Source organism: Parasteatoda tepidariorum, chromosome 3, assembly GCF_982258835.1.
Source record: "Parasteatoda tepidariorum strain Cologne lab strain chromosome 3, Ptep-v5.0, whole genome shotgun sequence".
Lineage (NCBI taxonomy): Eukaryota > Metazoa > Arthropoda > Arachnida > Araneae > Theridiidae > Parasteatoda > Parasteatoda tepidariorum.
The window spans coordinates 23,588,414-23,601,127 of record NC_141757.1 but is presented as its reverse complement, the minus strand read 5'-3'; the positions used below and the strand labels follow the sequence as shown (position 1 = coordinate 23,601,127).

General features: G+C 27.9%; 1 protein-coding gene across 1 annotated transcript in view; it reads left to right on the top strand.

Annotated features, from left to right (window-relative positions):
* The window catches only part of LOC107438279 (phospholipid-transporting ATPase VA), a 126,605-nt gene that overhangs the window by 99,454 nt on the left and 14,437 nt on the right, over positions 1 to 12,714 (top strand). The window contains exons 4-14 of the mRNA XM_016050515.4: positions 661 to 746; positions 879 to 985; positions 2,170 to 2,301; positions 3,540 to 3,673; positions 4,207 to 4,477; positions 6,653 to 6,690; positions 7,794 to 7,979; positions 8,953 to 9,304; positions 10,175 to 10,339; positions 10,854 to 10,939; positions 11,818 to 12,048. Coding sequence (XP_015906001.1) covers positions 661 to 746; positions 879 to 985; positions 2,170 to 2,301; positions 3,540 to 3,673; positions 4,207 to 4,477; positions 6,653 to 6,690; positions 7,794 to 7,979; positions 8,953 to 9,304; positions 10,175 to 10,339; positions 10,854 to 10,939; positions 11,818 to 12,048 — 1,788 coding nt within the window. The remainder of the gene's footprint in view (positions 1 to 660; positions 747 to 878; positions 986 to 2,169; positions 2,302 to 3,539; positions 3,674 to 4,206; positions 4,478 to 6,652; positions 6,691 to 7,793; positions 7,980 to 8,952; positions 9,305 to 10,174; positions 10,340 to 10,853; positions 10,940 to 11,817; positions 12,049 to 12,714) is intronic.

Sequence of the window (12,714 nt, the reverse complement as noted above, 5' to 3'; positions counted from 1 at the left end):
TTCGTTAACAGTGATCTGGAAGTTTCCGGAGATCGAAGGTCCACACATTTCAAAAAATCATTGATCACAGAAGTTTCCGGAAATCAAATTTTCAAAGATGGAGCTTAAAAGCACAGTTTATTTTATTTGTTTGTAAGGGAGAGCCAGAGAGATACTTTATAAGCTTATATTCATTTTTTATCAGTAAATAGTTGTTATAATCATAAACTCAAGAAAGAAAGACTTATTTGTAAATTCTAATTACTTCTCCAGGTCATCGTAGGTATGTGTAAATGGTATAAGTATGTGTAAAATTTTAAATATATTTTAAGTAAACTAAGAAATATTGAGAAATAGGAAAAAAACCTTGTTTAAATTTTTTTCAATTTAAACTTCTTTTTTTTTCAACTCCAGAAATTTTCCGGAATTTTGACTTGGGCTCACAATCACCCTTGTGATATGGAAATATCCCTAAGCATTAAACTTCCCAAGGAAACTTTCATTTTTTATAGATAAAACTTGCCAATACTTCAAAAGAAAAATTCTGATGAATTTAATTTTCTGCAATATTGGTGTTTTATAAAATGTTTTAAAAGAGTTTAGTTTTGTTCTAATGAATATAGCTTCTATCCTTATTTATTTTTTTAAGATAAATACTAATACATAATTGTACTTTTGCAGGGAGAGCCCTTTCATCCATCTACTTTCAATGGAAGAATAGAATGTGATCCTCCAAATCACAGGATATACCATTTTAATGGTTGCATGTATGTTGAAAAAATATTTATTAGTTTTTGTGCTAATAGTGTTTTTTTTAAAATTATTTTTTTACTTTAATGTATTTGTCTATTTTTTATGTAAGCACAATCATTTATTGATATATATACATATTTTTTTAGAACCTTATCTTCTGGTGCCAAAGTGCCTATTTGTAAAGAAAACTTGCTATTAAAAGATTGTGTATTGAAAAATGCAGATTTCATAGAAGGCATTGTGGTTTATGCTGGTAAATTTAAGATATTTATTTTTTTTGAAAACAAATAAATAAAACTGATGTTTTCTGAATTAAATATGTTGTTATAAAATTGTACATATTCTTTTATGTGTAATTGTATATGTCTTTCTTTCAAATATATATTCTTTCATGTGTTGATAAGAGAAGAAATTTATCAGATTACAAAATTTTCTTTTTTCTCTTTAAATTTTATAAATGTTACTTTTATGCATAAAAATCACAGTTTTTTTTATTTATTTGTTTTATTTATCAAAGAGGCAAAAAACATTTAAGTACTAAAAAAAACTGCACATTAAGAAAACAAAATTCAGATAATTTCTTCTTCCAGCAATCACATGTTTGGATATAGTAAATTTTTTTATATGTTTAAAAACTAAGAAAAATTTAATTGAAGTTTGTTACCTTATCACGATATAATTGATAATTATTTTTACAAATATACATTTAAACTTTGGTATTTTTTTCGTAAATTTCTCATGGGAGATGATGTGATGTTATAATAATTGCTTTATGCATGGTATGTGTTGGTTCAGTTTTTGTAATATTCATGCAGATTTAGCAATAAAAGGCAGTCTTTGGTCAAAACCATTAGAATAATATGATATGTAATGAGCTTCCCTTGATTTGGTAATGCTTAAAGGTTAATTTTGCCATGAGTTTAGGAGCATTGGTAAATTTTTGTTCTTTAGTTATTTTGTAAAATTTTGTTCTCTCTTTAGACCTTAAGAAAGACCAAAATCAAAATTTTATTATTTACTCTAACTTTTAGCTGGATTTATTATCTTAGTACATGAATAACAATAATAAACCACATTATTTATTGCACAAATTATCTTATTTATGGATTCACTAATTGATCGATTATTTTATTTGCTGACTTATTGATTTGCAAATTCATCAATTTGCTCTTTCATTAACATTTTGATTCGTAGTTGCAGTAGTTACCCAAAATAAGGTTTTAATTTTTGCTTTTCCTAAAACACAAAGTAAAAACATTAAGTTACAGATAATTGTTTACAATTTACATTTATTTGTATATAATTTACATTAACGTATTTATACGCTTTTTTTAAAAAATCTTATCAATTGTGAGTAATCTTTATCATTGTGATTGCTTATTTCCTTTACTTGATAATTTTTTTTATTAATACTATAATTATTATTTATTTTTTTAGGTCATGAAACCAAAGCAATGTTGAATAATGATGGTCCTCGTTATAAGAGGAGTAAATTGGAAAAATTAATGAACCGGAATGTTATATTTTGTATAATAATGTTAATCTTACTGTGTCTCCTTGGTGCTGTAGGTGTGTAAAAAATTTGCTTGTTTTTTCCTTTTCCGTTAAAATACCTTTTTATTTGTTAAAAAAAAACCCATCTATTTTAGTATTGAATTTTAACTTTTCAAATCAAAGTATTGAGAAGTACATTTAAAATAATTGCTATTTATTTTTTGTGTGCATTACTTAAGTATGCTTCTTTCCTTTTAATTATTACTTTTTATCAATATTGACTATTGATAAAAAAAAAAATACTGTTTCTCATTTTTAAATTTGAGTCTTAAAAAATAAATATAAAAATTTATTAACTTATATTAAGTGCTTTTTCTAAAAAAAAATTGATAACTTTTTCTTAATAGAGAATTTAGTATTAACTCAATGTTTTTAAACCTAAAGTGGAAGTACAGTGGAACCCCATAAATCTAAAATTATGTTAACCTGAGTCTATATTACTTCTCAAAATTATAAATAAAAGGAATCTTTGTAAAAATATTTGATATATAACTTAGTGGAAAAATAATGCAACAGAATTGTCAAAGATTTTATTTAAAATGAGGATTATGTGAAATTTAACAATAAAGTAAACGAATCTTTTCAAGAACTAGAGTTGCTCAAATGAATAATTTGACGATCATGAAAAGTGTAATGCTTAAGTGAGAACATACATTACATCATTCTAAATAATAATTTAGAATTTATCTAAATACCAGTCACAATGAAGAATATCATCGAAAGTATGCTATGTATCTGTATATTTAATTTGTTTATTATCTATATAACAAATTTGAAACAGCATTGGAAAATTTCCTTGGCCTAACAAAAAAATCAGAATCAGCATAGAATTCCATGCATTTTGTTTCTGATTCTATGCCTATTTAAAAATCGACATAGAATCAGAAACAAAAATGATTTAGCTTTGTAGCATTAAAATAAAAATAAAAATTCTGTGGATCATAATATAGCATGGTTGGAAGACACAGATTTTATCTGAAATATGTAAAAAAAAAAAAAAAAAAAAATTACACATACGTTAACAACAACTAGAATTTTAAATTGTCCAAATTTTTGATGTTTGAAAGAAGCTTGAGTCTCAACTAGTGCTGACTAGTTTTACTGTGTATTCATGTCTAATTATATTTCTTGCAGTAAACAAGTTTGACTTTATAAAGCAATATTTTTTATATCCCTTTTAATATGAACTATAACATTGATTGTTGTTTAACAGAAATAATGTATCAATCTCGTTTTTTGAAATTCTGTTTAAGGTAATGGAGTTTGGCTTAGCACCTACCATGACAGAAACATTGTGCCCTTTCTTCCTGGCTTTTATTTGAACAATAATGCCGAAATATATAATGAAGCCTTTTTAATATTTTGGACTTTTGTTATTGTTTTACAAGTAAGTAAAATTTTCACTAAACAATACACATATTTTTAATAATTCTTTTCTTACTTCAAGTTTTAAACATGTTCTAAATTCTTTCTTTTTTTTTAAAATATAAATTTGGTCATTCTTCTTTTAACTATATTTACAAAACTACTCATTGTGGAACGCATTTAAATTTTTAAAGCATTTCTACTCTAATTTGGGACCAAGTTATGATGTGAAATAACTACTTATATTTGATTTAAATCCACTTTGCATATAAATATCACCAAAGCTAAAAGTGTTATTACAAATATGCAGTGAATACCATAGTTATGTAATTTTTTCAAATGTTTTTACTTGGAAGACAGAGTCCTGCAGAAAAATAATATAAGAACATCATTTGACCCTCTGGGCCCCTGGTTGTGTATTCCTATTTTTCTGATATGCAAATTGAAAACTTTTGGATAAAAATAACTTATGTTCAATATGTTTTGCTCTTTTTTTAAATTTCATTTTAAACCTTTTTCCTAATTAAAATTATCCCTTGTTATGAATTTTTGCAGGTCATGATTCCTTTGTCACTGTACGTAACCATTGAAATTATTAAATTAGGCCAAGTGTACTTCATTCATCAAGACTCCAGTTTTTTTGACAAGGCCTCTGGCAAGAAATTGGAATGCAGGGCTCTGAATATAACCGAAGAGCTCGGACAAGTAGAATACGTTTTCTCAGACAAGACTGGCACTCTAACTGAAAATAATATGGTGTTTAAGAGGTGCACAATTAGTGGAGTTGATTATAGCCATGACAGAACCTTTCCTGCCAAATGTGATGGTATTCTTATTAAAATTCTTATCTAGAAAAAATTCACTTTAAAATGAGCTTTTGATTTTTGTTTTTACCATAGATTATTGACACTTAAGGTCTTGTAACATGAACTTTGACATCATATTTATTTTTGTCTGAATTTCAGTATATATAGAGATCTATAATGTAATATATAGCTCTAAAACTTGTAATATAGTTGTGAATTTGAACAGTAAATGCTCTGCAATTTATTATCTCTGCTATATATGTATTTGCACATGTTCATTTCCTTTTTATCTATTTATATTTTGAAATTAATTACTAAGAGGAAAAAAATAGAATCAACATGGATAATTTATCAAAATGCTCTGTTTAGTATCTATATGAAGTAACATTTTTCAGTTATGATTCCCCGAACGATGTGCATTCAGAGAATTGAATGGAATGCACACATGAATGCACATTCTGTTCAAGATGAAAATAAATTTAAAGACAAAAAAAAAAGAAATTGGAGAGTGGTTAAAATATTTAAATGGAATTGCAATCTTCTTTAGGCTCTAAGAAATAAAATCCATTTGTCTTTCTTTAATACTTGGGAGCTTTAATTTTATATATTTTTAAAAATTATCTTGTTTTAAAATCATCTTTGGGAAGTTATACTATTGTTCTATTTTTCATTATGTATTTCATTATAAAAATTTTGGTAAGTGGATAGGATATTTTTAGAATAAATTTACAACTTACGTTAGTATCTGGATTATTATCTACAAATAAATTTCAAATAGTAATACAGTCAAACCCCGCTATAATGAACACGGCTTATAGTGAACTCCCGGATATAGTGAACGAAATGCTCGGTCCCGTGCCTTGCTATACACGTATAATGTTATTTTTAGTGCATATAGTGAACCAAAAAAGTGAGGAAGTTGGATATAATGAACTTTTTTCTGTCTTCGACTGATTCCCCCCCCCCCTTCGTTTTCTTTGTAATAATTTTGAAATTTCTACTTCAAAATAAATGCATATACCGATTTTTAAAACCGTCTATAGAAACTACTTTTACGTGCTCGAATGGCAGATTAGACAGGTTCAAAAAGCGGAATAACAGAAATTCAGGAAAAATTATTTGAGAGTCTGGAAGTGTTTCCATATCTGATGTTGAGGATTGCTCATCAGCTAAAGATTACTAATTTTTTTCGTACGCAAGACGAAGAGTGATGAAAAATAACACATTTTTTGCTACTACATAATATTTTTTAGTCATTTATATGAATATAATGTAATAAAAGGGAGGAGTTTGGGAGCCATTAGTGAAATTGCCTGCGTAACGGATATAGTGAACTCCTGGTTATAGTGAACCAAAATTTCGGTCCCTTGAAGGTTCACTATAGCGGGTTTGACTGTATATATGTTACTGTGAATGACCAAAATTGGTGCTTGTTGACTTCCACCGGTGAATGTTGACAATCACATAGTCGCTTTGGCAAATGTCCGAAATATATACTAAGTCTAGTTAAGTGCCACAGCCCAGTATACATTTGCCCTTTATGCCCTACATCAATGTTTTTTAAGGTCAAATGCCACTGCTCAGTTTGCATTTAACCGGTTCTCCAAACACTGATGTTTCTCCTAATCTATCCTCAGCAGATATTAAAATAGCAAATAAATATAATAATATCAATGAATAAATTAATATCAAATCAGATATAACAAATATTTCAGACATTCACTAAAGCGGCAATGTAATTATTGACATTTACCCGTGAAAGTCGACATTCTCATGACTTTGATCATTCATGGTGAACATATACATAGGTTATTGCATTATTCTTATCAATACACTGCATAAAAGTAGTAAACGAAATAAATATCTCAAGATGTCCTATAAAAAATAATTGAGAGTGAAAAAAAGAATTTCTCAAGTATTTCTAAAAAATTTTGATTTCTTATCGTCCTTTTTCCTTATGAGCATTTTCAAGTTATAATGATTAATACAAGAAGATTATTCCATTTTAATGAACTGTCATCTGTATTTTGTCATAAATTATAATTTTTTGTTCATTATTTAAAAGTACTGTTTTCTGGAATATTTTTTCTTTACCATTATTTTATGTTCTGATTTTTTTTCTGAAACCAGAGCTAAAATACTTCTTTGTATGTGTTTATTTTTAGGGAGTATTACATTTATTTTTCTTTACTTAGGAGATGCTGCCAGTCCTGCTTGTGATTCTGATGAAAAAGTTAGTTTATCATACCTTTTTTTCTTGAGGAATAAATTATATTAGCTTTCTATTTGATTCTTTTAAATTATGTACTATGAAGGTGTATCATAAAAATATTGCATTGTCAAATAGAAAAAAATTTAATGCACACAACAGTGTTTGTGCTTTGACAGAACTTTAATATTTTGATAATTTAATAATTAAAAATAAAGATGCCAATTATGTGTATTATTGTTAACGTTGTTGTCATTTATGCAAAATTTCTCCCTTGTTTACCTCCTTGAAGAAAAGATAAATTACTTTTCAAATCATATATTTTAATTGATTTTTCTCAAATAAGCAAGAAAACTTTTGATATATTTTATTTGTAAATTATAGAATTGAATTTTATTTGATTCTAATCAAACAGTTGGAAAGTTTTCAAAAGTGGATCGCTTATTTATCTAAATAATGTGAGTTTTATTTCTAAATATGTAATATTTTGATAGTGTTAAAATAGTTTTCCCCATTGTTCTTTGGATCTTTGTTCTTTTTTATAAAAAGTAATATTTTTGTGTAGTTAGAACAAAAGATGAACTTGAGCTCACTTTTGAAAGTCTGAGCAAAGGGATCTATAGGAACTTTTGAGACCTATTTCATCCTGAGATTCAATGTGTCTTATAAGAATTTGTATCATGTTGTTAAATCTAAGTTATTTCTACATAGTTTTTAAAAAAAATTATTTTAAATGCATATACCAAATAGATTTATATATAATAGTGATATAATGATAATAGATTATAAATGTAACCAAACATTTCTTTCTGCATATAAGCCTCTCTAATTGGAATACTTGGCTTTACCTACAGAACTAAAATTTAAATAGTACTAAAAACTACTTTGATGTATCAGGCATAGAACCATATACACAATAATTGGTAGTGAGCTAGTAAAATTTAAATTTTTATTTTCTGCATGGGTTATAAATGAATTCTTGGTCTTCTAACACAAACAGTGTAATCAGTTGTGATAAATTTTAAATTATTTAAATTTGAAAGATTTTATAGTTGTTTTTAAATTATTGTTTAGTCATCTTGTGGTTTAACTAGCCCTCTTATGTTATTTGTTTCTTTTACCTTTAGGGTGATCTTGTTTTGAATCCTAGTCTTGTAGAAGAATTATCTGAAATGGAAATTCAACTGCATGTCAACTCATCCACAACAGAAATCACCCATTTGTCTACACATTCCCAACGAATACAGGATTTTTTCCTACTCTTAGCTCTTTGCAATACAGTTGTTGTTGCAAAATATCCTCACAAAGATCAAGTAAGTTAGATTATTAGTTAAGTACTCTTAATGAACATAAAACATGTTTCTTTTTATAATTTAATAAAACTGCATTATCCCTAAATTTTGGACATCAGTGTATTTGTAATATGCTGATGTGCAAAATCATTGAGCTTTGCAACAGTACAATTATAGCATTTAGTATTGCAGCAGCAACGTAAAAAAAACTCTGCATAAGCTTTAAACAAAAGTATCATTTGTGCTGTTGCAAAATTTGTACAGTTTATATATATATAAAGCATAAGATAATAGCTTTATTTACCTTGCATAGAGTGTATCTTTTTCTTTAAAATATCTCTAGTAATATCAATAAGAAGCCATATGTTTCAATAAGACTTTCCTTTTTATATTTTCATTAAAAAATTGCTTAACTTATGACTGTCATAAAACTTTTTTTAATATGATTATTATAAAAAAATGTTTTTTTCTTAATTTCTTAGCACCATGTTTCTTTCAACACTGAGAAAAGGGATTTTTTCATTGTTTATTAGCAGGCATTTAAAAAGAAGCAAGTATTAGTTCAATAAAAAAAAATATTTACTTCTAAAAACTAAATTTTGGCATGCTATCTTATTGGGCCAAAATTAACTCTTTTCAAATTAAATTCAATATAGGCCTAATTACTGGATAGTTATTATCATTGACATGAGTTTTTTTTCTTACACTCGGAATTGAAGTTTGAATTGTAACTATGTTAGATCAGTTCCTTTCCTGCATTGACTTTAGTCTTGACTTAAAATATTCCCTGTAGGCGTCATCCTTTTTTTTCCACACTTACTCAACTTGTTTAATTGGTTGAAACTACTGTACTCAGATTTGCTTGAGAAGGGTATAAAATTGTTACCTCCTTGTTTGGGATTACTTTTTCAAAAACTTTTTTTGTTTAAAAATTGACTAAAAATGGATTGTATTTACAACTCTCATTAATTCAAGTTTTAACCTCCTTCCTTAGATGAATTCCAGTGGTTTGTTTCTAAATCACGCCACTCCCATTGCAAATAGAATGTTGAGGGGTTCTGCAGATGGATGGGAGAATTCTAATGATAAATACGCCCATCTCTTGAGTGAAGCAAGTACGCCAGCCAGCTCTACTACTTCAACACCTATCAAGAGACCTCGCAATCTTACTCTTCCTTTACACCTAGGTTTAGGGCACTGCACAACACCCACACCTTCCCCTTTAGAATTCAGACCAATATATGAAGCTGAAAGTCCTGATGAAATAGCACTGGTAGAAACGGCTTTCAGCTATAACTGTCGGCTTTTACGACGGACACCTGAGTCAGTAACAGTTGCCTTGCCAGGTACTTTAAGAGATCCTTTCTTTTTGTTAACTTTATTTTAATTATTGATCTATCTGTACCATTATTTTCTAATAGTTTATTGTCATTAAAATCAAACAATTTGTGTCAAATTAAATTACTATAACAATTTTTTTTTTTTAAAAAAAAGCATAATCAGTTTTATTTATCATTTTCTTTGTCAAGAAAATGTAGGGTTTCAGACTTCCTAATAATACTATACTAATTATGCATATGTTTATATTATGAGTGTTGGGAACAGTTCTTTCTCAAAGGAAAATAAAAGGGGTGTAGTTTGAGATATTTAAACTAAAAGCAAAGAAGCAAAGCTTTATTTTTAAACTACACTTACTATCTTGCTCAAAATAATTGCCTGGACTCTTATATTCAAAAAATTCTGAATTATTATATTCAAAAAATTCTGAAACTTTTTGAAATATTGGTTCTTTAAAAAGTTTGTTTCCTTAACAAAGATTACTGAAATTGGTAAGCAATTCTCAATTTTTACTCATATTATTCATAGCAAAACTCGATTTTACATTATGACAGACTCTTGAAAGAAGAGCATGATCATCTTTTTAAATAATTGGGTCAATTCTACCAAACTCTACCTGTGTTGACGCTAAGATTTTGGTGTTCATACTTAATTTTATTTACAAATGTTTTAGAATGAAATATACCATAGACCTTGTTTTATTCAAAAGCATATAACACCAAATTTGAATGCTTCGATGGATGTTATTTGCATCTCCCATAAAATTTCTGAAAATATGTTGAAATAGTTTTGAAACTAAAAACCTCATAGGCTTAAAACTGAATGACTTTATAAATTACACTTTCGATAAATATGTTGATAACTTTTATGTCATCTAGGTGAAGGCCTTATTGAGTTCAAATTGTTGCATGTTCTTCCATTTGATGCGACTCGTAAGAGGATGTCAGTCATTATACAGCATCCGATCACTGGTGAAAAAATTCTTCTCTGCAAGGGAGCTGACTCTGCCATTTTGTCACACCTAGCACCTAGTCAAAGTAAAAGTATGTTATTACCACCTGTAACTTGCAGTCCTTATTTTCCTTCTAAGTATTTTTATAGTCTTTATATTTGATCTTATGAAGTCAGTAGTAAAAATGATCTAACTCAACTCTGGGCATTAGTCTGCATAAAAAATTTTAATTTTCTTTGTCTATGTAAAATTTTTCAGTCAATTCTAGGAAAGTACAGTTTTTTTCATTCTTTTATACAATCCTCTTACCCCCATTGCAGCAATCTGTTCGTTATAATGGCTTATGTAGTGAGTTCTGTTTGCTATTTCATTGATGCAATGTTATTTTAATTCCCATTTGGATTTTACAAAATGAACAATCCATTTCAATATAGGGACGGAACTTAGTTTCATTTTCCCCCCTTTCGTTTCAATTGAAATAAATTGTATAATGAAAATGTTGATTAGTAAATAGTCACATCACAGTGTTTTATTTTTATAATTGATCAAATATCATTAAAAATTTGAATTAAACAAATTTTTTAAATGAAATATTTTTATTACAGCTATTAGGAACATGATATTTAAAACAGAGCAACATTTAAACAATTATTCAAGAAAAGGCCTTCGGGTTTTATGCATGGCTAAGAAAGTAAGTATTTTATAAATAGGATACTTCTATAATATCCATATTGTATTTTATTACAGAGCAGGTGCTTTATAGCACCTGCTCTTGTATTGTTTTAACTTGAAGCTTTATATATATTTTATGAAGCAGTATTTTATTTTGTTTAATTTTCTTATCTCTTTGTTTATCTTCCTGCTGTCCATAACTTTTAGGCAGATAGTTAACTTTAAACCTTTCAAAATGCTTTAATTCGTTTGCCTAAGAATTTTTTATTAAGTAACGCTGTACACTTTTGAATTATTCGATTATTATAAAAATAATTGAGTTGTTGAGTAGTAGTAATAGTACTTCGTTTACGTTGTACTAGAGCTGCCCAATGGGTAATTGACAATCTTGGAAGCATCCCTGAGAATGACTCAAAAACATGCCATCACGATTTTGATCCTCTGTAAAGGGAATAACTCTACCGCTTGGGTTACTTGCACTCAAAGTTGAGCACTTCGTGGTAGAACAGTTTAAGGAGGACCAATATTGCATACCTTCAGTCCCTCATGAAAGTGGTCATCTCCTCACACACTGATCGCCAGCCAGTGTGTGGGTGGATGACCACTGACTTTGGTGATCTGCTGAGAACCATATATTACAATCTGTCCTTCTTGGGATGGACGGTTAGTTTAATAGAAGAAGAATAGAACAAGTTCAACATAATTAGATTCCAACCATTTAGACCATGAGAAGTACTTAGATGGTTTGTTTGTAATTTTTCATAATTAACAAGTAAACAATTAAAAATTATTCAAAAAGCTAGATTTAATGGAAATTAATTTTCTACCTAATGGTTCTAAATGTTTGAAATTTGTTAAATTGATTTTATTTTAATGATTGATCCTTGTCTGCTCTAGATAATATCTCCTGAAGAGTATAAAGTGTGGCTTCCTTGCCATTTAGCTGCTGAACTTTGTATTGAAGATAAAGATAAGAAACTGTATCAGTCTGCATGCAACATAGAGAGGAATCTTGAACTACTGGGTGCTACTGGTATTGAGGACAAGCTGCAGGATGGTGTACCTCAAACCATCAGTTCCCTCAGGGCTGCTGGAATTGTAGTCTGGGTACTAACCGGTGATAAGCAGGTATGTCTATTAACCAAACCCATGGGTTATTTTGATTAATAATTAGGTATGCCTAAAACTTAATTTAAGCTGAAATGTATATTATAGAAATCTTTTTTTTTACCTAAAAATTTCTATTTTTAATGTTTTAAATATTAACTTTTTATGTTTATAATTTAACTGTACTTAACGATAGTAGTTGAAGACCATAATTTTTATTTTTTGAAAGTTGAACAAAAAATTATAATCGTTTTTATTTCAACTTGTGTACTTGTAGAGATGAAAAGTGTTGCAAATGTCTAAAGGGCTTTTAGATTTACTTCTAATTTTATTGTGAATAAGTAAAATTACGAACGTCTAAAAGTTCCAGAAAAATTCAAACCCTTTGTATGACTAAAGGTTGATAAAAAAATAACAAGTATTGGAAACAACAAAAGAATTTTATGTTCCTTCTACGGTATATTTGCATATTGTACAAACTTTGCTTATCTAGAATTGTCCCTCTGTCTAATTCCATTTAAAATCTAGAGTAATATTTAAAAAGTTAATTTCTGTGACTGAATTACATAAAGATTTTTAATCTAATTATTTTTCTTTTTATAATTTTTTTTAAAATCTGTTTTATAACTTTTGTACTTAATATGTGTTTGTTATGAATTGATTTAGAACGTTAAATTTTGACACACT